This window comes from Sander vitreus, chromosome 10 (genome assembly GCF_031162955.1).
Source record: "Sander vitreus isolate 19-12246 chromosome 10, sanVit1, whole genome shotgun sequence".
Classification (NCBI taxonomy): Eukaryota; Metazoa; Chordata; class Actinopteri; order Perciformes; family Percidae; genus Sander; species Sander vitreus.
In genome coordinates this window covers 31,912,734-31,939,411 of record NC_135864.1, presented here as the reverse complement: position 1 = coordinate 31,939,411, position 26,678 = coordinate 31,912,734, and the positions used below count along the sequence as shown (strand labels likewise).

Here is a 26,678-nt window from a genome sequence, read left to right as displayed (position 1 = left end):
CAATCGGAGTTTTCTGTTGAACGACTAAAACTACTTTTGAACGTACACATGTTCCACCAAAACAAGTTCCTTCCTGAGGGTATTTTGCAGAGGCGCCGTGGCTCTGCCCGGCGCTTTGCTCCGCCCATGACTACTGTGATTGGTTTACAGAAATGCCAATAAACCAGATCACGTTTTTCTCCCATCCCAGAATGCTGTGTGGACTAGCCAGACCCTCCTTCGCAGTGGTGTGGAGGAAGGTCTGGCAATGTAAGACTACAGCAGTATTAACAACAGATGAAGCCACCGTGTCTTGAGAAGCTTGTTTTATTGTTCACTGTTAACTCACTTTAAATTGTCTTAGCTATCTCTTTTTTTTTTCCTCTCGCTTTTCCCTCACACAGCCGCACTCGTACGCTAAGTTATTCTCACCGCTACCGGTCGCTCTAGAGCTGGGCAATATGGAGAAACTCAGATATCACGATATTCTTGACCAAATGCATCGATGTCGATATTGCAACGATATTGTAGGGTTGAGAATTGGTGCTTTTACAAACTAGTTTACCAATTAAATTTTAGATAAATAATCATGAATAATGTGGATATATTGACTAAGTGGTTAAAGGCAAATAATAGAACAGCTAAAACAGTCTGGTAAGTTCAGAAAATGCAGTGTTTCCTCGCCATGGCAACATTTCTGCCGCCACGGTATCAGAAATAGGGCAGTACAAAAGTATTTTATGTGCATTATTTACATGCTACAGTAGTTACACTGCATTAAGATAATGTAATTAATAGTGGGTTTTTAGATATTATTTGCTACCCTATATATAATTCCTATGCACTGTGTATGGTAGCCTTTACAATGTTATTTAGTTACAGCATTTGACCGGCATATGTCAGACTGACCGGCCGGTCGCCGGTCATGGCCGATCACGTGAAAATCGGCCAATTCCGGTCACCAGCCGGTCAATCGGTGCATCTCTACCTGATATATATTTTACCAGTTTCTGCTATTACAGCAGTAGTATTTTGCAGCCTTGATTAATATGTGCCCTGAGTGCTTTTTAGTGTTGGTGTTTTATTCATTGAAATGTTTAACCTTTCCATCATGGAATCAAAGATAAAATTGAAAAAATATTTATCTTGACAAAAGATTTCAGTTGATTACATCATTCTTAAAATACATATCTTCTAATTGACAAGCTGAACTATTCCACAGTCTAAAGTTAATTTAACGGAGGGCAGAATGTCCCTGCTGTATGAAAGGAATCAGCTGCAATAAGGCCTTCAGACTCCAGAACCACTTCATATAGAGTTAAGTTGAAAATGAGAGACCAGCTTCAGTTGACAGAAAATAAAAAAAGTAAATGTATAATACCTTTGCTGTCGAGTTTTCAAGATGATTGTGTTAGTTTAAAACATCCTATTTTTAAAAGACAGACAGATAAGGGAATTGTTTTTATTTTATTTCAATCATTTTTCTGTTGTGTCAGGAAAACCGGATCACCCGGAGTAACCCTACACTTCTTTAGTTGAACCTGCAAGTCTTTGAAGTACGGCAATACACCGAATCACCCAGAGTATAGCCACGCTTGCCTCTCCTTTTTGTGAGGCTGCAGTGCCAATCACTGAGCTGCCATGTCGCCTCAGAAGAGGAGGGAGAGAGGGTGAATGGATGGGAGATAGATGGGAGAAGATAATGCCCAGTTCACACAAGACTTTAGCCCTGATTTTATAGGAGTAAAGTCTGGCGGTAGAGGGTAGTAGGTGGGTAAAGGGGCTGGGGGAATAGGAGAAGGGGGAGGAGGAAAGAAAGGATGTTACTTCTCTCTCCTCCTCGTTTGTTTTCATTTTTCAGTCTTTTCAATTCCTCCTTCTCTCTCTTCTCATTTTCCTCTTTCTTCTCTCTCTTTGCTTCCTCCTTCCTCTTTTTCTTGACTCTTTTCTCCATCCCATCCTTTTCTTTCTTCTGTCTTTTTAATTCCTCCTTCTCTGCCTTCTTTTCCTGTCTTTTCAGCTTCGCCTTCTCCTTGTCAGTTTTCTGGGCGAGCCTTTGGAGGCTGAGTTGAAGAACCTGGAGGTCGGTGTTGTGCTGTGTGAGGATCTCTATTTCTTCTTCCCTTTGAGCCACCTTGATGTGCCACTCGTCCTCCATCTCTCTGCTCTTTTTCTGCAGCTCCTGCGCTCTCTCGGAGATCTCCTTTGCAGCCGTCTCGCACTTCACCTGATCTTCCAGAGCCGCCAGTTTGGTTTGCCACTCTGCCTCGCTCTGGATGATCTCACTTTCTTTCTTTTGTAGCTTGGCCACACACTCCAATATCTCTGTTTCAAGTGCCTTCTTTTCAGTTAGTATCTCGTTGATCAGATCGTCCTTTTCCAGAACGACCCGGCTTAACTCACTGTCAGAGGCCTCTTGCACAGTTCTGAGCTCGACGACTACCTGCTCCTCTTTTACAATTAACCCTTTTTCCCAAAGTCGGTCTAACTCCATTAAATCCTTGTTTTTCAATTTGATATAATTGACCTCCTCCTGCCAGGCCTGTCTCATTCTCTTGTGCTCCTCTTTAATGGATGCATTGAACCGGTTGAACTCTGAACTCCAGTGGCTTTTGACTGACTCTGTGAGATTTTTTTCTTTGGTCAAACTTTCCTTAAGAAGGCGGATCTCTTCATCTTTCTCTCGCTCCTTGAGTTTCCTGTCCTTCTGTAAGTTTTTCCTTATAGTTCTTTCTGACTGTAGAGCCTTCAAGATTTTCCCTTTCTCCTCCACCAGGCCAGCATTCACTGAGACCAGCTCTTCGTTTTGTTTTTGGAACTCCAGAAGGGCTTTTCTCGGGTCCTCAAGCTGTGCGCTGGGAGTTTCGGGAACGATGGTCGCCATGATAGCCACAAAAAAATTATTTTTGAAGATATTTTAAAGATATTTCTTGCGGCCTTCTATAGAATGTCATTAAAGAATGTGTGACATCACACATTCTAAACCTTCCATGACATATGGCTTTGAACACAGCAACGCATCTTCAATAATTTTTTGTTTTTGTTGTTCGGACAGACCTGCCCCCACTGCTAAAAGAAATCCTAAAGGAAACACTGAAATGACATCACTTTACTGTAATGCAGCCTGTAAAACCAGGAAAAGAGAACACTTATGCCAGATTACGATATCCAAAATCTAAGACGATATCTAGTTACATATGTCGATTAGAGGTCGACCAATTAATCTGCCGATTTTTGGCATTTTTTAACATAATCGGCATCGGCCAATATCCCAGTATATCAAGCCGATTAATAGGCAGGCGCATCTGTGGGCAGCCTAGTGTTAAAAACATGAATAGGCGACATTTTTTACAGCGCACCCAGACCAGCTGCCTCCAGCCCCTCCCCTCATGAAGTCTTCAGTCACTTCAGGCTCAGACGCTACCGTTAGTAGTAGCAAAGAATTTCTAATAAGGGAAGAAGTTCCACTCTCTCGTTACTTCCGGCTTCTGAACTGATTGCAGTTCCACCAGAGTTCCATATAGGGGCGCTCACAGGCCAGTGCAGAATGAATGGGACTCTATGGAGCTATACCCCTCAAAATCCACTTTTCTCAGGATATCATTTTTTGTCTAGTAATTTGAATGTTGCATTCGAAAGGGGAGGCTAAGAAGTGTTTAAAGTGGCTTTTTTGTTCTAAAAAACCTTTCAAAATGTCAATGACGTCATACACATATACGGCCAGAGATACTGCTTTACGGCAAGCTCTGAGTCGCTTCCTTTGTTCTCTCGAAGCATCGACAACACAGCTGACAGGTTAGGCTCTCCCTGTTAATACAACGCAGCTGACAGGTTAGACTCTCTGTTAATACAACACAGCTGACAGGTTAGAGTCTCCCTGTTAATACAACACAGCTGACAGGTTAGACTCTCCCTGTTAATACAACACAGCTGACAGGTTAGACTCTATGTTAATACAACACAGCTGACAGGTTAGGCTCTCCCTGTTAATACAACACAGCTGACAGGTTAGACTCTCCCTGTTAATACAACACAGCTGACAGGTTAGACTCTCTCTGTTAATACAACACAGCTGACAGGTTAGAGTCTCCCTGTTAATACAACACAGCTGACAGGTTAGACTCTCCCTGTTAATACAACACAGCTGACAGGTTAGACTCTATGTTAATACAACACAGCTGACAGGTTAGGCTCTCCCTGTTAATACAACACAGCTGACAGGTTAGACTCTCCCTGTTAATACAACACAGCATACAGGTTAGACTCTCCCTGTTAATACAACACAGCTGACAGGTTAGAGCTCTCCCTGTTAATACAACACAGCTGACAGGTTAGACTCTCTGTTAATACAACACAGCTGACAGGTTAGACTCTCCCTGTTAATACAACACAGCTGACAGGTTAGACTCTCTGTTAATACAACAGAGCTGACAGGTTAGTCTCTCCCTGTTAATACAACACAGCTGACAGGTTAGACTCTCTCTGTTAATACAACACAGCTGACAGGTTAGACTCTCTCTGTTAATACAACACAGCTGACAGGTTAGACTCTCCCTGTTAATACAACACAGCTGACAGGTTAGACTCTCCCTGTTAATACACGTGCTAGAAAGAGGTTTGCTAATGTTTTAAAGACCACGCCGAAATATTCACTCTGACATTCTGGTTCTGCTTTGGATGCCGTCAAGCGGGATCTCCGATCGTAATCAGTCCTTCACTGACCAATCAGCATTCATTAGCAGAATGCTAGCGTGTTATGGGCAACAACGACTCAACCTGTAAGAAATCGAAAGGACACAAGTACTCGTTCATTCAACTTTTGACCTATAATCCATGTTGAACTTGGAAAAACTACAATCAAATCGGAGATTTCTCAACGACAATCAGGCGAAAGAGACACATTTAGCCGTGTAGCTCCATAGAGTCCCATTCATTTAGCACTGGACCGTGATCACCCCCAGTGGAACTCTGGTGGAACTGCAACCAAATTCGGTACAATGGGGCTGAATAGGGAGTGGAACGGCTTTCCGTAGACGGGCTTTGGTAGTAGCATGTTGCTGGTGTTCTTGCCTTGGGATTAACTGTACTAATTAAACCGTACAAAACACTGTGGCCACACCGCTGTGGAAGCTCCCCGAATGTCATTTATCAGAGTCTGGTTGTTACCCCTGTCCGTGGCAGTCTCATCCACTCCTATAACGGAGCTAACTGGAGCTAACCGCTAACGGAGCTAATCGTTGCTAACAGAGCCTTCAGTTCTCCGTGCCTGTATCCATTAACTGCATCTATGGACTCAAGCATGAATAAAACCCTTACATTTTATTAAATTGGCTGGACGAGTTTTAAATTACAACTAAGAGTTGTTTGAATGACAGAAATCTGCTCAGATAAGATCCTAATGAGTGCAACAGGACATGTAACAGCTGGGTCCCCAAAACACAGATACAACACAATAATCTAACAAACAAGGTGAACAAGAACTGACTTTAGAGAGCCCTAGTGTGATGTGATTCAACAGGAGTTAGGAGGAAATAGTGTTGAGATTAATAACATGTCACTTTCTGTGAAGCTTGCAGATTTCTATTCTCAGAAGTTTAATAAATGCTGCTAAGTGCACTAAACTATTTTTTCATTGAAAAGTTTGTTTGACAAAATTATTTTTCATACATTATTTATACAATATACAGTATGTTTTTACATTATACATTTTTAATTGAAGTATACAAGTGTAGATTGGTGAAGTGTTCAATAAATGTTTTTGTTGAGAAATTCTGTGTATATTAGTGTTACATTTTCTCTTTCAAATAGAGGTTTAAAAACAAGCACATATCGGCCAAATATCGGCCAAAATACATCGGCAGCATTTATCGGCCATCGGCTGACCCTGATTTCTAAAGATCGGCATCGGCCAGAGAAAACCCATATCGGTCGACCTCTAATATCGATATCAATATAATACTGATCTATTGCCCAGCCCTAGGTTGCTCGCCTTGCTTGACCACTCACACACTCAACGCACCTGCCATTCACACTCTGGCTTACGCTACCCTTATAACACATCCATGACGCTACCCCATGGGTGCTACCCTCGCAACAACGTCCATAAAAGATATGACCAGTCAGTCTGTTTAGGCAGTAGTGCGTGTGTCGTGTATGGTTATGCGAGTATCAGAAGTGTAGAGGGGTTCAGAGCATGCAGACTTTAAGAAGAGGTGGTACAACTTAAACACTAGTTCTTATATTCCACCCACCCTAAATGTCATTGTCTATAAGGGCATTCAAAAAGTACTGTATTATCTTAATGAGAATTTTGGATTTTTCTTATTTATTGTTCTATTTATTTCATTTGTACTGTTGAGCAAAGCAAAAATGTCTACTTTGAAAAGATCTTTTGTTTTGTTAATTTAGTAAAAGAAAATGTATTATGTATTTCTTCTCATGCTCGTTTAAGCTTGTATGTTCAAGTTGAGAAATACACATTCTAAAATTGTAGTATTTTGTGCATTTTTCTTGATAATCAAGCAAGTGGACTCATGATACCATTATATTGCAATCCCAGTATTGTAAATCGCAATATGACTTTTTCTCCAAATCATGCAGCCCCTACAGGTATCTAAAGTAAAGAATAAAGGGTAGAAATAAATAGCTGGAACTGTTCAGGCAAGTATTGCATAAGCAGCTGAAACATTCAATAGTAGTAATAGTAGTAGTACAATTTCTGACCAACCCAACCTAAATACTGACAGTTCAATTTGTTGTATTAAAAAAATGAACAATATCCACTTCATGTAATGAATAGTGTTAAACATTTGGAAAGGAATTGATGAAGGGGTACGCGAGTTCATCTATAAAAAAAAGAAAACTAAAAGAAAAATTGTGTTTAGTGGACATGTAGCCTCCAGACTGGCGTCTATTGAAATGATCTACCAGCTTTTTGAACTTTTCTTCGGCTTGTATTATCTAAATCTAGTGCCTTTTTCTTCTCTTGCTATTTCATTCCTTTATTGTCATCATTTTGTTGTTCAAATTGAGTTTAAGCCTGTGATTATCTCTGTAATTATTTCTGTCATTCTATTTTCACCACATTGACTTTATTTAATTTTTTTCATTCAATTTTTTATTGTAAATTACGTTCTAGTGACCTGGCGAGGTTTCACTATAAAGCCCCCCACGGGTTTCTGACCTCTCCAGCACACACTCTATTTCTTTCTATGTGAAAGACATACAGTGGGGCAAAAAAGTATTTAGTCTGCCACCAATTGTGCAAGTTCTCCCACTTACAAAGATGAGAGAGGACTGTAATTTTCATCATAGGTACACTTCAACTATGAGAGACAAAATGAGAAAACAAAAACCAGAAAATCACATTGTAGGATTTTTAATGAATTTATTTGCAAATTCCTCGGGAAAATAAGTATTTGGTCACCTACAAACAAGCAAGATTTCTGGCTCTCACAGACCTGTAACTTCTTCTTTAAGAGGCTCCTCTGTCCTCCACTCGTTACCTGTATTAATGACACCTGTTTGAACTTGTTATCAGTATAAAAGACACCTGTCCACAACCTCAAACAGTCACACTCCAAACTCCACTATGGCCAAGACCAAAGAGCTGTCAAAGGACACCAGAAACAAAATTGTAGACCTGCACCAGGCTGGGAAGACTGAATCTGCAATAGGTAAGCAGCTTGGTGTCAAGAAATCAACTGTGGGAGCAATGATAAGAACATGGAAGACATACAAGACCACTAATAATCTCCCTCGATCTGGGGCTCCATGCAAGATCTCACCCCGTGGGGTCAAAATGATCACAAGAACGGTGAGCAAAAATCCCAGAACCACACGGGGGGACCTAGTGAATGACCTGCAGAGAGCTGGGACCAAAGTAACAAAGGCTACCATCAGTAACACACTACGCTGCCAGGGACTCAAATCCTGCAGTGCCAGATGTGTCCCCCTGCTTAAGCCAGTACATGTCCAGGCCCGTCTGGAGTTTGCTAGAGAGCATTTGGATGATCCAGAAGAGGATTGGGAGAATGTCATATGGTCAGATGAAACCAAAATAGAACTTTTTGGTAAAAACTCAACTCGTCGTGTTTGGAGGGGAAAGAATGCTGAGTTGCAGCCAAAGAACACCATACCTACTGTGAAGCATGGGGGTGGAAACATCATGCTTTGGGGCTGTTTTTCTGCAAAGGGACCAGAATGACTGATCCGTGTAAAGGAAAGAATGAATGGGGCCATGTATCGTGAGATTTTGAGTGAAAACCTTTTGTCTCTCATAGTTGAAGTGTACCTATGATGAAAATTACAGGCCTCTCTCATCTTTTTAAGTGGGAGAACTTGCACAATTGGTGGCTGACTAAATACTTTTTTGCCCCACTGTATGTTGTGATTTATGTTGCATAGTTTTTTGTTTTTTTTAATGGAGTAAACCAATAAATAAATAAATCTGACAGGGCTGTGGGGTGAATCTCAGAACAAAAGGGTTGGGAACCACTGCTCTAAAGCAGTCACAGACCAGCTGAACCGGTGAACAGGTTAGGCTGCATATTGACGTCAAAAAAACATCAAACACACACAAACACACACAGACACACACACACACACACACACACACACACAGACACACACACACACACACGTATACAGCTATGAGGACAAACATCTGTTGATGTGGGATATTCGGGTGCACAGACTCACCTTCCCGTGAATCTTTGGTCCCAGGGGGAGTCGCCGCGTTGCCATGGAGACCAGAATACAAAACATTGCTGAGGAGAAGGCAACCGCAGCAAACACAAGACCCCAGGAGAGGCTGCAGAAGTAGCAGGAGCTCTCAGTAGATGTGCACACCAAGACGTGCACCGAGGCGAGCAGCAGGCACAGGAGGTAGAAAGGCAGCGAGAGCAGGGCTGGGAGGACTGGGAGGTCCACGGCTGCGGCTCCGCTCAGGGCTTCAGGCATAGCCAGCAGTAAGACCAACAGGAGCTGGGGGGGGCAGGGGGGGGGAAGCAGGGAGACTTTTTCAACTGATACAACCAAAAAAACAGCATGGCTGTGTCCAGTATATCAGAATCAGATGTATTACCATCACCTCACACATATTGCAACAGAAACTCTTTCACCTGATTTAGTCTCTTAAAAGTCTCCTCTATAACAAATAAAAAGTCCTAAGAGATCTAAGTGGTGGAAAGTATTGAAAAATACTGAAATTGGTAATTCCAATTTCCTATTGCAGCCCATGTTAAGGGGAGACACTGCAGGCAAATAGGGGAAATATTTTCACTTTGAAACAGATATCACTTTGAAGTTGATTATTTACATTAAAGGACAATTCCGGCGTAAAATGAACCTAGGGGTTAATAACATATGTGTACCGAGTTGACCGTTCTCTGAGATCTGTTTTCATGCTAATCGAATGTGTCTCTAGCTTTAAACAAGCTACCGCAAACCGGTGGTTAGCTGCTAACGCTAGCTTTCGGGGCAGAGGGTAAATCACTATTTTATACCACTAACAAGGCTCAACATAGCATCACACTTCAACGGTAGCATAATGAGGGTCCCTACATGCAAACCGAAGCACTGAGAACTTTGTAAGTGTACAGACAGTTTATTAAAAAGATAGATTATAAAGACAGTAGCGTTCATGTTTACATGCGGGCGCCATCTTGGAAAACAGTCATGAGCAGTCGAACCACGAACGCTGTGTTTGAGCTATGTTACTGGTTACTGGTTGCACGGCGTTCGACCCTCATTATGCTACTGTTGAAGTGTGATGCTATTTTGAGCCTTGTTAGTGATATAAAATAGAGATTTACCCTCTCCCCTGAAAGCTAGCGTTAGCAGCTAACCACCGGTTTGCGGTATCTTGTTAAAAGCCAGAGACACATTCGATTAGCATGAAAACAGATCTCGGAGAATGTTCGACTCGGTACACACGTTATTTACCTCTAGGTTCATTTTGCGCCGGAATTGTCCTTTAAGACAATATTTTCACCACTTGGATCTCTTAAGCCACCTACACATGATAAGCGATTTGTTCTCTGCGCACCGCTAGGTAGGGCTCAGAGCAAAGCGCAGCGCAGGTAGTCATCATCAAGGCTGGCAAGGAAGCTAGTTCCCGTTGCTAGGTAACGACAGCTGTTATCTCATTTGGTTGCGCTTTCCGAAAGGTCAGCGGCAACTAGGTCAAAGTTGAAATAATGTGAACCGGCACCGTCTCCCCGTTGGAAATCAATAGAACGGTCAGCGAAAATCGGTTTTGCCGCCTATCATGTGTAGGCTGCTTTAGGCTTTTTATATGGTATAGAGGAGAGTATATAATAATAATAATAATAATAAACATTTGTCAGATATTTTGTTGCAAGGGAGATTCAGCCCTCTTTTCCTCACAAAATGTACTACAAGCAGGTTTACAAGTTCTAAATGAATTTGCCTTGGTGTAATAATGCATACAGTAACAATAAACATATTAAAAGGCCCTGAACACCCACACAGGTGTTTTCAGTTAATCTGGCTGACTGGATTTCCCAGGACTGTGTGGGTGTGTCTAGACTGGTTGATTGACATATTCCTGTGTCTCTCGTTAGCTTTGTTGCACCTGTTAGGGTAGGACAAATTACACCTTTATCAGCCCACCTTTGACTTGAGCAGACGTATAATCAACCAGAATGAGTGAAAACACCTGTGTTGGTGTTCAGGGCCTTTTAAAAAACGAACAGTGGACTAGTGGTCAATACATGTTTAAAGTTATGTTTAGAGTTTGCAGTTTTAGTAATTATGGCCAATCCATCTTATGGAAGTGTTTTTTACCACTTTCATAAGACGGATTGGTCACAATTACTAAAACTGCAAACTCTAAACATAACTTTAAACATGGAAACATTTCCTCCACCATGTTTCTTTATGAGAGATTAGTTTTCATTTAGTTTCCTACACATGTGACTTCCATTAGGGCTGCAAAATATATCATGTTTTTATCGTTATCGTGATATCAACTGGGGCAATAGACACATCACAAAAGGCTGGGACATAACGCAAAAGACACTTTTTTTTTGTGTTAGTTGAAAGAAAATGTGGTTCCACTTTACTTGAAGGTATCTACATAAGAGTGACATGACACTGTCATGAACGTGTCATAAACATTATAAACAAGTCATAAACGTTTATGACATAACGCTTCTTTTACTAAGTGTCATTCGGTTTTTGTCATGATAAGTTAGGGTTAGGGTCCATGTGTCATGACAGTGTCATGTGTTATTATGTAGATACATAAGTAAAGTGTTACTGAAAATATCAGTAGAAAATTGCATTTTAAAATGTAGCTGTCATTCTTTTTTTAGTGTTACCTTTTATATTTAATTCAATGTTCAATATGTTCCATCAAAAATGTTGGCAATGGCAGCCCTGACTTCCATACACTAAAAACAAACACTGACCGAACAGCGACACCAATCGACCAGTCTTTAGTCCTTAAGGTGAACGTCCTGCAGTGCCCTGCTACACCCTGCTACGCCATGAACTACTAAAACTACTATTTCTACTTATAGTTCCATTATCTTTATTGTGACTATTATTGCCACTGTTCATCACACCCCCCAACCGGCACTGTCAGACACCGCCTACAAAGAGCCTGGGTCTGTCCCAGGTTTCTCCCTAAAAGGGAGTTTTTCCTCACCACTGTCGCACTAAATGCTTGCTCTTGGGGGAATTACTGGAATTGTTGGGTCTTTGTAAATTATAGGGTATGGTCTAGACCTACTCTATCTGTAAAGTGTCTTGAAATTTGTTATACTATAAATTAAACTGAATTGAACTTCCTCTGCACTCACCTGGAACACAAACACCATGCCTGCGATCATGGAGTACATGTCGTACTTGCCCAGCTGTTTGCTGACGGCCGAGCTCATGGCAGCCAGAGCCTCCAGATACTGCTTCAGGACCTTTTTGCCCATGTTGTTAAGCACTTCAGAGGTGTTTCCCTCCAGGAAGAGCTTCATCCAGCTCCCATGAGCCTTTTCTGCCACACGAAACAGCTCAAAGCCTGCCTCTGGAATCGGAGAGAAGTGGGGAGGGGAACACCGGCATCAACTACTGGCATTTTCTTTTTTTTCATTTTAAAAAACTTTATTTTCAAATTATTTTACCAAATTATATATTACAGGTGGAGTATGGGCCCTATCTTGCACCCGGCGCAGGGCAAAGCCGACGCAAGTGTCTTTGCTAGTTTAAGACCGATGCAGTTGTCAATTTCAAATAGCAAATGCACCTGCGCCCATCTGTGCGCCCATGGGCGTGCTGGTCTTACAGGGAGGTGTGTTCAGGTGCATTCTTGGCGTATTGCTATCTTGAGGCAGCGGAAAGTGATCGCGCCATTGACCAACAAGGTGATTGGTTTATTGCATGTTACGCCCAAAACACACCTATGAATTAATGAAGACACTAAGTACGACCCTTTTGAACCATGTACCTGGCGCACAGACCTTTTTCTCCGCCGTGAAACTAGCAAAAGTGGATTTGTACACACCCTAAACGCAGCTGCGCCAGGCGCTTCACGCTATAGATCGTTAAAATAGGGCCTGTACAAGTTTAAAACCTGCTCAGATCAACGGCCTAGCACAGCAGCAAACACACGAATCAGGCATCTAGATCCCATCAAGCAACACCAAAAATGGTTTCCACACCTTCAAAAACACCTGCCAAAACCAATCTGTTCCATCCTAGCCATGGAAAGCATTTCATTAAGCCACCTCCTAAAATATGGGGACAGGGTAGTCCAATTAAGTCATATTCATTTTTTAGCTGCAACCATGTCTGCTCTAATAATTTGCTTCTGCTGGGAAGGGCTTATGTACTGTCAGAGCAACCAAAAATAACCAGATTACAATCTGGCTGGATATTTATCTGACATTGTTAAATATGTCTCTCCATAAATGACTTAATACTGGACAGTGGCAGAATAAGTGTGACAGTGATCTGTCTGAGATACCACGTCTGTCACGCAGGGGGGGGGAAACAGATTCAAAAATCTTGTTAAGTTTGGTTTTGGAGTAAAACTACTGGCATTTTTAAATAGTGTGGCATTAGAGTGAGCATTAATCAGGGATTACCTGACAGATGTTGTCAAAGACTTGGCATTACTGGGATATGCTGTAAAACTTGTTGGAACTTAAGCAGCTATTGCATTCATCAAAATGAGGACATTTGCAACATCTCATTAATAAACTCTGTGGGTTTCTTGATGCGGCATCACATTAATTTAGCTCTGTCTATTTATCACAAAATACCTGAGATGGGTGATGGCTCTGATGTTGTTGATATATATATATATATATATATATATATATATATATATATATATATATAATATCTGATGCATGAGGACAATTAAACTTATTTATTAACCAAACAATCTGTGCTTTCCAATTATGTAACGTCAACCTCTGGTTGAAAACTGCCTCCAAATTGAATGAATTGTTTCAGTATTATAGGAGAGCGCTGTTGTCAAGTGGTGGCATTGTTTTCTTGTTTATATCAACGATCTGACACAATATTGTGACATATTAGAAACGTTAAAAGCATTGTTGGATGCTGAGCTATGACTGGGATAGAGTTGGAACCACTGGCAGAAGTGCTTTTTTTTTTTTTTAGTATGTGCGTATTCAAAAACAAACTGAACAATGAAAAAGTGAAGAAAAGGGGTGATAGAATGATTATATAGGGTATTTCACACTGTTCCTTAAGGTCTCCTAATAGGGTATGTAACATTGGTTGAGCTGAAAATGGCCCGGGTGCTGTTCTATGGGCCCTAATGCTACCCTGTGGAATGGCCGATTTTGGTATGAGAGCTTTTCTTCCAAATATGATATGCTCATGAATATTTAGATGAGCTGCGCGCTGATTGGTTGAGCGAAGCACATACACACACACAGTGGAAACAAGACAGCAGGTCTAATATTTCAGACACTGCAATGTTATACATTGTTGGTCTGCTATTTCATTACTAAATTCACTTCGGAGACTTTTTTACGTGGAGCTCGCGGGGCTGCCGGGCCGAGGGAGCTCCACGTAAAAAAGTACAGTAAAGTCACCGTTTCTGGGTTACTGGACTACCAAATGCTGAGCGAGCTCCGCGGGCATTTGGTAGTCCAGTAACCCAGAAACGGTGACTTTGCCCTGGGTATGGAGCGCAGTGGGCTACCACTGTCTCGTCAGACTGTGTGGAGCTCCTGAAGTCCGACACTGTCTTACCAAATTTGCAATTAGCCATACATTTTCATAAAACGGCCCATACTTGACCTCTACATAGTTGATTTCTCGCATAAAAAAGTCTCAGAAGTGAATTAAGTAATGAAATAGCAGACGAACAATGTATAACATTTCTGAGATCTGCGCGACCTATTCAGAAGACTAAGCTGATCTCAGGTCAGTGGTGTATGTACATTTTGGGGTGTGACAAAGGTACAGACTAGAGCCAAATAAGGTACAGCCACAGAGTTGACGTCAACTATGAGCTTTGTTGAGATTGGCCCGTTTTCAGCAGCAGTTTCAAATTGTGAGATTTGCAGAGGAAAGGAGTGTCAATGGGACTTTGAGGTTCTACGTATGTCCTATTTACCCACCGGACTGTCGTAATTCAAGTATGACAAGGTAAACTCGGTTTTGCATTCTATCACCCCTTTAAGGCAATTTACAGGAGTGCTTTGTCTCACTTCAGAAAAAAGCCTCTTCAGACTGCTGCCTATCCACCTGTATTTCACCATAAAGAAAATACAGGCATTTTCTTACTATTTGTTTCCTTATAAATATGAGTTCACTAATACTGTTCATGACTTCACCAATCATTCTGATGCACGTTGGATGTTATATATGGGCAATCTATTAACTTTCAGCATTTCCTTGTTCCGTTTCTTGTGTCTATAATGTTCCTTAAATTGAAAAGATACCATGCCTGTGGTGAAAAAGCTAAAACATTAAGTCCTAAAAAAAAGCATTGTATATGTTGTCAGGCTCCTAACGATGACAAGCTCTGACTCATCTACGTTTACTCAAAGCAGATGAAATGATGCCTGCTTTCATTTTACTTCAGTGCTTTAGGAACATGTTCAAGGACAAAGCAATGTGGAGGTTTGATGTGTGGCATACATCAGTGTCTCACACGCACACACACACACCTAAAAACAATATTTTGCAGTAGGCTATATAACACCTATCTCAGCAGCATAGGCATAGGGGTGATAAATAGTTACTGTGGCTTTGCCAGACAGAGGGGTTGGTAGAAATATTAGAACCTTAAGCCACAGGCATGAATCATACAATATCGATGGCCCTGGCCATGTTTCATCTGTCTAAAAGTACAGGGATTGGTTAATGGCCCTCCAAGATGCCTAAAGTTAAAAGCACAAGAAAACAACAATATGAAGATTGAAACAAAGCAGACAGTGATGGATTTACAAATAAGTTTTATAAGGACAGTCGATATTTACTAGTACCTTAGCAGTGTAACGTTTTAAATTGGGCTTTGGATAACAGACAATATAAAGATTCTTATTATTAGTTAAATCCAATGTCATCTGAGAAGTAACCAAAATACAAATAAAAAATATTTAGGTGTGACTATTTGTCAATACTTCAATTAGCAATTTTGGGGCCTTGACGAGTCAAATGATACAAGATTTACAAAATAAATTTCTCTTAAGTCCATACCTATCACTGAAGGAGGTAGCACAATGGTGATTGAGCCTATGGCCCACTGATGAAAGTATTGCTGTTGCAATATTTATATATTTGCACCGCAGTGTTACGAACTGGGTTTCTGTGGCGACATTACGGTGGCTGACAGGGGCAAACGCACTACAACGTCACGAAACACACGCAAATAGACAAAACACAAGCAAATTAAGAAAACATCTTCATTAAATTGACAACACATGCGCAGCATTTAGCAAATGCGCCACAAATACACATAAGAGAGAGAGACAGAGAGAGCCGGGGCACATTCAATCTCAGAACGGTGTGCACCGTTGTGAAACGATGTGGAACTGCTTTGGGATCATCGACTGTAAATATTAAGTCTATGTTTGAGATATGTTTTCTCTCGTGTGGTGGGTGTGTCTCTAGTTTATTGGCTCAGGTCACAGGTGATACCCAATCAGCATTTGTTTTTCGGGGATTGTATGCTTTTCTTTTTGCGAACGTTTCTGTATTTGCAGCGCGTTTGTGTATTTGGTTGTGTTGTGTGCATTTGCAGCGTGTTATAAATGCGCACATGTTGTCAAATTAATAAAGATGTTCTTAATGTGCTTTGTTTTGTCTATTTGCGCGTGTTTCGTTAAGTTGCAGTGCGTTTGCCCCTGTCGGCCACCGTACGACATTCCCCGGAAAATGCTGTTTTAAGTTACTGCTAATGCAGAGTTACATTAAAAGCATTTAATTGGCAAAACATAAGTTGACTTTTATTATGGAGTAGTCACAGGGAATGCAATGTGTATCAAAAATGTGTCTACAAAACAAGAAAATCTTTGACTCCGGGTCAAAATAAAAGTAAAATATTGCAGGGAGTGATGGAACAACAGGAGAAGCCACAGTGAGCTGTTAGATTAAGAACGGCAGGCAACAGGCTGCACACCTCCAACTTCCGGGAGGTAACCAACTATTTTCACTTTCGCTGTCTGCAGACTCATGCTGCGTGCAGCATAAAATAAGATCACTGTTGCTCCCAGTCCCAGAATGATAGAAAAAGGCCAATTATTACCGGACTTGTTCACGTCGCGTAATTACGTCACTTCATAACGTTCCCATGGCAACAGGGGAAATGTGTGTGAAGTAAACGCAACATTTTTCAACTTTCTGCTAAGATATATGTGACTTTTTTGCAACGAAAATGCAGGGATGCATAAATATGCAGACGTTGGCTGATTATGCATTGAATTATGCAATTGCATAATCACGTTTTTCTGGAGGGACTGTATATATATATATATATTTCTTTTTTTTTGAGGGGGCATTTTTAAGCCTTTTTTTTCACAGGACAGATGAAGACATGAAAGGGAAGAGAGAGAGAATGACCTGCAGCAAAGGGCTGCAGGTCAGAGTCGAACCCGCGGCCGCTGCGTCGAGGAGTAGACCTGTATATATGTGCGCCTGCTCTATCAACTGAGCCAACCCGGCCACCGGACTTCTATATTAAAACAGTTTTCTATGCTGCCCCCAGGTCTTAAGGATTGGCACTTGAAAAATAACGGGGGCATTTGGTACATCATTAAAACTAATATTTCAAAACTTGCCAATTCATATACCTAAAAAAAAAAAATCAATCACATTTTCATCATTTACCAATGAGAAATTACCTGGCAAAAGAAATAGGGCTAAATAATACTGTAAAGGAGATACTGTAGGGGATCTTCCACTGATTCCTGCAATACGCCCATTAATAGCCTATATAATAAGAAAATCCATTAGGGCAAATACAAAAATTATATATATAGTCAGATTTATTGGATTGTGGAGGAGGAACCAAGGAGTCAGAAAATCAAAACAGTTACCATTTGGGAGAGTGAGCGGACTTTAATTACCTGTACTTTGGATTAGAGTTATTGCAATCTTGATTTACTGGAACGGATTAAAACCATCAAATAAACAATATGAAAAAAGAAACATGGCAGACAGACAGAGAACGTGGCGGAGAGATGTGGAGGCAGAACAAGGTTGTTTCAACCTTGTATCACCGGAGTTGAACTTTAGAAAAGTCACATTTCGTGTTTTGCAATGAAGTGGGGTTGTACGAGATACTTATACACAGTCAGTGTTTTACCTACAGTAGATGGCGGTCGGCACACCTCCAGTTTAGAGAAGCGGGGAGGAATACGGACATGGAAGGTGAGCAATGTACTGCTGTGGATGGAGGCAGCAGCAAAACATATTTTAGCCACCTAAAAGAACACCCACCTAAAAGAATCAATATTAGTTTAGGTGTATGCTATATTTACCATTTTACATTTTAGAACATAGGAGTTGCTGGTCTACCGCTGCCTGGATGGGTTAGATTGTTTGTGTAGACCAGCGACTCCCTAGTTCTGCGAGGTAAAATTACTATTTTTGTCAATGGAGTCTGGTGGCTTTGAAGAGAGCATAGACGGATATAACAGCTTCCGTTCCCCGTCAGAAAGGGCTGTCTGACGGCAATAAACTGATAGAGAATTTTTCAGGTGGCTTAAATACATTTAGCTGCTGCCCCCCGTCCACAGCAGTACATTACTTAGCTTCCGTGTCGGCACTCCTGTCTGATCCTCCATACCTCCTTGCCGACCACAATCTACTGTAAAAAATACACTGACAATGGATAATTACCTCATACAACTCCACTTCAAAAAATACAAACTAATAATAATTATTTTATTTATACAGCGTTTTTTTAAACACTCAAAGATTTTTAATCTTTGAATACAACGATAAGTGATTGCAAAAACTAAACAGAGATTGCACAATAATGAAAAAAAGTTCCTAAAATATCCTATTGCGTCACAATCAAGCTGAGTGTCATTTTTTCAAAATGTTTTTTTTCTAAAAACATCTCAATACTCTTGGACAATTATGTACAATAATTAATTGGTGTAATATTCTATCAGCTACATGTGCAAAGGTGTTACTTATCCACTGCTGCTACTCTTTATTTATTTCTTACTGTAGCTATGTTACTTTGGTGGGGGACTGACTCAAGTCGCCAGTTTCAGGACTTGAGACTTACATCGATAAATGACTCGACTTTAACGCGATTATGCGATCGCATAATTCAATGAATAATCAGCCAAAGTCTGCATATTTCTGCGGGGGCCGCATATTTTCAAATACGCCACACTTTCGCCGCATAAATTGCCGATTTCCGCGCAAAATACGCGGGGCTTGCATGATTTCATAATCCCCGCATTTTCGTTGCAAAAAAGTCACACATATATCTTAGCAGAAAGATGAAAAATGTTGCATTTACTTCACACAAGAGCAGCCCTTTTCCCCTGTTGCCATGGGAACGTTACGAAGTGACGTTACGAAGTGACGTTACGAAGTGACGTTACGAAGTGACGTGATCGTCATCGAAAAGCTGCGAACCCCGCGATGAAGCCATGTTGAAACCGCAGTTTTTGCAAGTTCCCTCAATTTCATCGCATAAAATCTCATTTTTTAAGAAAACGTGGCGCGTAATCAAGGATTTTTGCCCGCAGCAATCACAAAAAAAACTCCACATTTTTCTGGAAGGACTGAATGTATTAGCCAGACCATATTCTTTTTTTCAAGGTATTGAGAAGTTACATTTTGTTTTGCGTGGCAGACCAGCAGAGGCAAACGTAGGAGGCAGCTGTCATCGAAGGGATTATGCCCAAAACTACCAAAAGTTTGTAGTCTATGCTCGTTGTAAAACACAGCTGTGTGCAAGGATTGCACAACTCCAAGATAACAGACACGAGAACCACAACATCCAACTGTATCCGTCATTTCAAGCAACACAAACAAAGGTAACGTTACGTGAATGTCTTTTAGCTAACGTTAACTGCATATTTTTGTATGACTTGACTTGTGACTTGCTTGACTTATAGCAGGGACTCGACTTGACTTGCTTGATTCTCACCACAGTGACTTGAGACTTGCGAGTGACTTGCACGTGTGACTTACTCCCACCCCTGCTTTATACACTTATTGACTTTTCTTACTCTTATTTTACCTTGAATTAGACAGTGAGCAACTGCAACTAAATCATTTCGCTGAGGGGATCAATAAAGTATTCTGACTCTGATTTTTGTCTCCTTGATAAAACATGTTTGACTAATGAAATCAGTAACATTTTTTTCAAGGTAGAAGGCAGTTTTCTTTTAAACTTCTTTCGCACCCAGTAAGATTTGACCCCAACAGGTGTCCAACAGGTATGCTAATTAAAATTTCACCCCAGGCGAATATCCAAGCAGTGTCAACTATTACATTCCACTGCATAACAGCTTCATGATTACCCAAGTGGACAGATAGAAAAAAACACATCCAAATGTAGGTCTGCTGAAATAATTTCCATTTCATTCCATCACTATGGAAACCAAGGACCAAAATAGAGTGGGAAATGGGCTGCCTGAGCGGTAAGTTGTTTAACGTGAAAGGAAGTAGTTAGTTTCAAATCAACTTTTGAAAATGCAATATTTGCTGCTTACCACACTCATGTTTGTGGCAGTTCAACACCTCTGTGATTTCTTTCAGACATCATACTGTACATGTGTCTTACAATTTAACTTAAGACACACAAGGCAACATGTACTGGAAATTGGGACAACATACCAATGTCTGTAGGCCTACAGACATCACAAAGTGTTCAGATATTACCCACGGCATAAGCTACCATACTTTAACTACATTTATAGAGGAAGTAGTCCATTTTGATAGATGTTTCCTACCTGTTATAATGAACTACCCTACTTTAAAGGTCCCATGGCATGAACATTTCACTTTATGAGGTTTTTTAACATTAATATGAGTTCCCCCAGCCTGCCTATGGTCCCCCAGTGGCTAGAAATGGCGATAGGTATAAACCGAGCCCTGGGTCTCCTGCTCTGCCTTTGAGAAAATGAAAGCTCAGATGGGCCGATCTGGAATCTTCCCCTTATGACATCATAAGGAGGAAGGTTATCTCCCTTGAGTAAGAGAGAGAGACATCATGGCTTGCAAACAAGCGAAGCACGGCAGTTGGTCAAGGCCACACCCCCACCCTCCACCTTGCCCCCCCTATCTCCTCCTTAATAGCATACCTTTAAAGGCCCTTGACACACTTTCCCGACGGCCGACCGTTGGCAGAAAAGGCAGTCGGACTGATCAGTCAGCTCCCCGAGGTCCAAAAAGTGCCTCAGAACACACCGAAGCGACGCCGACTTGAGCATGTAATACGTCTCCATAACAGCAGGCGGCGCTAATCTGTACTGTCACCCCAAAAAAATGAAAACCGGCAGCTGATTGGACGAATGCGTCACGTGGGTCTGGTTTCTCCGGAAATTCAAAGCCAGACTGTCATGGCGGCTTGTTCAGAATACGATCTCATATTTTACTAAAATGAAAACATTTTAAGCGAGAAAGAGGCCATGCAGTTGCTGAATCTGTCTTCATTTCAGATCAACAAAGGTCAGTTTAAGAGATTTTCGTCAGCTTTTGAGAGGCTTAGTCAAGCTCATCTCGCTCGTCATTTCCAGGTTAGCACTCTACCAATCCGATTGGTCATGGAGTCCGACTGCCCGCCCTCCAACGCACTCTGGCCAAAATGAAGGCTGACAGCTCCTCAGACAGACGACGGCACAGAACACACCGAACCGACTCGAGTCACTGACCTCGCCAGACTGTCCAACGGACGATTATCGGCCCGGTGTGCCACTGCCTTAAAGCTACAGACACAGAAATGGCACATCCTAAGGAAAGCTCATTGTGGGACTGGCTCTAGTGGCTGTAATTCTGCACCAAGGCTGAATTTCGGGAAAGAGACTTCAGATACAGTATTAGGGGACCACTGAGGCCTATATAAAAGAGACTTCAGATACAGTATTAGGGGACCACTAAGGCCTATATAAAAGAGACTTCAGATACAGTATTAGGGGACCACTAAGGTCTATATAAAAGAGACTTCAGATACAGTATTAGGGGACCACTAAGGCCTATATAAAAGAGACTTCAGATACAGTATTAGGGGGACCACTAAGGTCTATATAAAAGAGACTTCAGATACAGTATTAGGGGACCACTAAGGTCTATATAAAAGAGACTTCAGATACAGTATTAGGGGACCACTAAGGCCTATATAAAAGAGACTTCAGATACAGTATTAGGGGGACCACTAAGGTCTATATAAAAGAGACTTCAGATACAGTATTAGGGGACCACTAAGGCCTATATAAAAGAGACTTCAGATACAGTATTAGGGGGACCACTAAGGCCTATATAAAAGAGACTTCAGATACAGTATTAGGGGACCACTAAGGCCTATATAAAAGAGACTTCAGATACAGTATTAGGGGGACCACTAAGGCCTATATAAAAGAGACTTCAGATACAGTATTAGGGGGACCACTAAGGCCTATATAAAAGAGACTTCAGATACAGTATTAGGGGACCACTAAGGTCTATATAAAAGAGACTTCAGATACAGTATTAGGGGACCACTAAGGTCTATATAAAAGAGACTTCAGATACAGTATTAGGGGACCACTAAGGCCTATATAAAAGAGACTTCAGATACAGTATTAGGGGGACCACTAAGGCCTATATAAAAGAGACTTCAGATACAGTATTAGGGGACCACTAAGGCCTATATAAAAGAGACTTCAGATACAGTATTAGGGGACCACTAAGGTCTATATAAAAGAGACTTCAGATACAGTATTAGGGGGACCACTAAGGTCTATATAAAAGAGACTTCAGATACAGTATTAGGGGGACCACTAAGGTCTATATAAAAGAGACTTCAGATACAGTATTAGGGGACCACTAAGGCCTATATAAAAGAGACTTCAGATACAGTATTAGGGGGGACCACTAAGGTCTATATAAAAGAGACTTCAGATACAGTATTAGGGGACCACTAAGGTCTATATAAAAGAGACTTCAGATACAGTATTAGGGGACCACTGAGGCCAATATAAAAGAGACTTCAGATACAGTATTAGGGGACCACTAAGGTCTATATAAAAGAGACTTCAGATACAGTATTAGGGGACCACTAAGGCCTGTATAAAAGCATCCAAAAAGCAGCATGTCACAGGACCTTTAACTACATGTATAGAGCAAGTAGTCAATTCTGATATTTCCTACCTGACAAAATGAGCTACTCTACTTTAACTACATTTATAGTAGTCCATTCTGCACTCCTATCTGTTTGTTCTTCGATTGACACAGCCAGGCTGTGTATTAACATCGGATTTTTTTTTCAGCGCACATTCACTGAATTTGACAAAAAGTGTATTGGATTAACATAATTTACTATACCTTTAACTACATTTATAGAGGAAGTAGTCCATTCTGATAGATATTTACTACCTGTCATAATGAACTACCCTACTTTAACTACATTTATAGAGGAAGTAGTCCATTTTGATAAAACCGTTGAGAGAGCAGGTTGTTTTTATAATATTTGATACTGAAATATCATTAATTAATAAAGAATAATAAAGAGTTAATAAAGAGTTTGGAGCAAAGCGGTGTACAGACCGACCGACAGAATCCTACGCAAAGCCATGTCGCTAATATGGCTAAAAATTTAATATACATCCCTCATAAAAGAGGCTCCTTCATATTAACTGTCAGAGGTGAGAGCTTGCCTCGCTTTTTTGGTTCCTTTTTCCTGCTCTACCCACTGAACCAATCCGGCCACCCATGTTCACTATTCAAACTAATTCAGTATAAACAGCTTTTGAGAAGATTATGAAATTTCAAATGAAATGCCACATGTCCAATGATTTGCCAAACAAGCCAGTTATCAAAGAGTCTTCTCTCTGCCTTCTTCCCTCTTTCTCATTTAAAAACGATTAGATCAATTACTTCTGACCGATCAAACATCAACAATGGTAATTGCGGCCATTGGTGTATCACGAGTTTGTGAAAATGAGACAGCAAGAGAGACAGACAGAGAGGCAGACAGATAAGAGGGGGAGAGGCTGCAGGATTGATAACTCTGACAAACGGTGTGACCCCGAGATAAAAGTAGGGAGCAGACCTCAGCGAGGATATGTGCATGCATTTGCACAAAGAGTGGGCCGCCTTAATGTTCAAGAACAGAGCACAGACTGTTTGTGAGCCTTCCATGTGCAGTTCTTTCGCAGCTTTAAGGCCATTTATTCACAGACTTCAAGAAATCAGCATACAGATTGTCAACACAGGTTCAACACCGTGACATTACAGGAACAGATTTACAGAACTGTTTCTCACTCAGATACTTGGATTCTGGTGGAGCTAGGTTCAGTCTTTCTTCTTTATAAACCTGCTCTTGTATCATGTGTTCAGTATATACGGCAGCTTCTATTACCCTACTTCCTGCAAAATCATACTTAAATAATTTCTGTTAACTGTCATAAGGGGCCATTAGCCAAACTCTAAAACCATGTGTTTGAATTGATTTCTTTTTATCTAAGACAAGATAGTACAGAAAAATACTTCGCACATCTACACCGTGAGACAGGTGCCTGAAGATGGTCTAGTACTGAAACGTTGCCTATTATTAAACTTTTTATATTTTTTGCAAGTTAGACAGTGAGCGGGAGTGTTCTTTGCATCTAAGACAAGTTGAAATTTCCAAAATGTATCTTTTTATAAAGGATTCTAGTGTTGATGAGCGTTGGTATGATCAATCGTTTGAAGTTGTAAGATGATTCTACCCTCGTCTTAATCAGACTGCTTCAGGTTAAACACTGCTTTGATGTGCTCAACAACATGGTGTGAATAATGAGGAGATGGACTTACAGCAAACCACTTCTGAGTCAACTTAAGTCTGCGCGATCGGTGTTTCTTCAGTGAAAAGACTACATGCACAAAACTGTAGAACTGTTGAGTAGAATGCAAATTGGGGATGCACGATATATCAATCTTATCGCTCTTGGACGATGCTAGTTATCGTTTTATAAATCGCCATTGGCCCGATGAGCAAAACTGGTCCGATGTGAACAACCGATGATTATTTCTGTCTGGCTGTTATTGTGTGTGTCAGGGTGTGGTTTTTTTCACTATGCGACTAAGAATATTTACATACTCAGGAGATTTAAGTTTCTTTTCTCGTAAATTTACCACTTTAATCTCATAAATTCTATGCTGTCACACACAACCCAGATTATTGGGTGTCAGTTAGATAGTTTAAGGCTAATTGGATTATGATACTGCATGTGCTGAACATTTTGTGTTATTTGTTGGGGCTTTAAAAAGATGGCCCTAATAACTTCAATGGTTTTGGGAGAAGGCTGAGATGGAGTAATGGGAACTGACCAGCTGTTTGTTGGGTGGTTCTTACAGCTGGGCCATATGGAGAAAATCAAATATCCCGATATTTTTGACTCGATATCAATATTGTGGCGATATTGTAGGGTTGACAATTTGTGCTTTCACAAAATATGCACACAATGAGATTTTTGATAAATAATCATCAGTTATGTTGATATAATAACTAAGTGGGTAAAGGCAAATAATAGAACAGCTAGAACAGTCTGGTGTGTTCAGAAAAGTACATCACTTTACTGTAATGCAGCCTTTAAAACCAGGAAAAGACAACACTTGTGTCATATCAGGATATTACGATATCCAAAATTTAAGACGATATCTAGCCTCATATATCGATATTGATATAATATCGATATATTTCCCAGCCCTAGTGGTTCTATTAACTTTAATAGAGTAAGAAAAAAAAATGTGTGCATTTTCATTTTAGACCATCAGCAGCCTGTGAACAATACAGCATCATGAGACTCCCTGTCAGACAAGGTCCTGGCTTTAACGCGTCCAGAGGTTAGACAGAGTGAATTTGGAACGCACCTTTCTCGTAGTCGGGCATGCTGTCTTTGAGCAGGCAGCTGAGCTGGTGGCCATTGAGATGCAGGAAGCGCAGTTGGTCTCGGAGCGAGGTTTCCTCCAAGACGCCCGGGATGAGGCGGCCCACGCTGTTTTGAGATATTGGCAGGCCGAGTCCCAGGGCCAGGGTTGGAGTCAGGTCAACCTGCTCCACCACTGCTGGCTTCTCCATTCCCCCTGACACCACAGGGCAAAGACACAAAAGCAAAACAGTGAGGATCTACTGCACCTACTACAACATGGTGAAAAAATGATGAGTGAATACATTTTTTAGCATTTCCCCTTTTTCGTACATATTTTAGTTTTCTTTGTTTTGCTGTGAACACAAAGTGTATAGTTGTATGTTGTTGTATTATTGCAAGTGATTGTATGACTTACAATTTTTGTATGCGGTATATGCACGGCTATTTGTTTTTGTCCCTGTAATAATATATTGTAAAATAGGGGCAGGACTTTATAAGCATTATGCTTCTGCCTGCTCCTTCTCAAATTCAACCTTCTTAAAAAATGTTGATGGAATCGGATTGATTCGTATATGATTGTGTTTTATCTTTGGGTTTTATTTCATTTTTTGTTGTTTTCTAACCTTCACTTATCAATCTGCCTGTATACATCAGGACTCTGTTCAACCTGAACAACTATCTGGTTCTTCTATTTGTTCCAAAAAATACTTGAAAGTTCAAATGAGAGTGAGTTTTCCCTTAAAAACCTGCAGTTTCAGACACACAACATGGAGACGCTTTGAATAACTAACCAAATATTGAATCACAAAAGTCAAATTTTATTTCTTCAAACTCTGAGGCAATCCACAGACAAAAATTATTAACATGACAGACACGAGGAAATGGCTCAATTTCTATACTGTCTGCTGTGGAAGATTCCCCCGTTCACACATTAAGAGCTTGTCTGAAAGAATTTCACAAAACTCATCAAGATCAATTTGAAAAAGGAGGTCCTTCTCCTAAAGTCATAAACCTGACACAAAAAATCCCACTCCTTTTTGTTACTTAGAAGTCAGTGATTATGTATTATATATTTTACTGGGACATCACTCTAATCACAGCAGCTCCAGCATCTCATTGCTGCCGTCTTTCTCTCTCCCCTCAGGACAGTCAAACTACGGTCGTGAGAAAACTGCG

At 40.8% G+C, this 26,678-nt stretch overlaps 1 protein-coding gene across 1 annotated transcript in view; it reads right to left on the bottom strand.

The window, feature by feature from the left end:
* The window catches only part of pigg (phosphatidylinositol glycan anchor biosynthesis class G (EMM blood group)), a 108,949-nt gene that overhangs the window by 43,539 nt on the left and 38,732 nt on the right, over positions 1-26,678 (bottom strand). The window contains exons 6-8 of the mRNA XM_078261151.1: positions 25,504-25,716; positions 11,808-12,025; positions 8,680-8,964 (exon numbers count right to left, since the gene is read on the bottom strand). Coding sequence (XP_078117277.1) covers positions 8,680-8,964; positions 11,808-12,025; positions 25,504-25,716 — 716 coding nt within the window. The remainder of the gene's footprint in view (positions 1-8,679; positions 8,965-11,807; positions 12,026-25,503; positions 25,717-26,678) is intronic.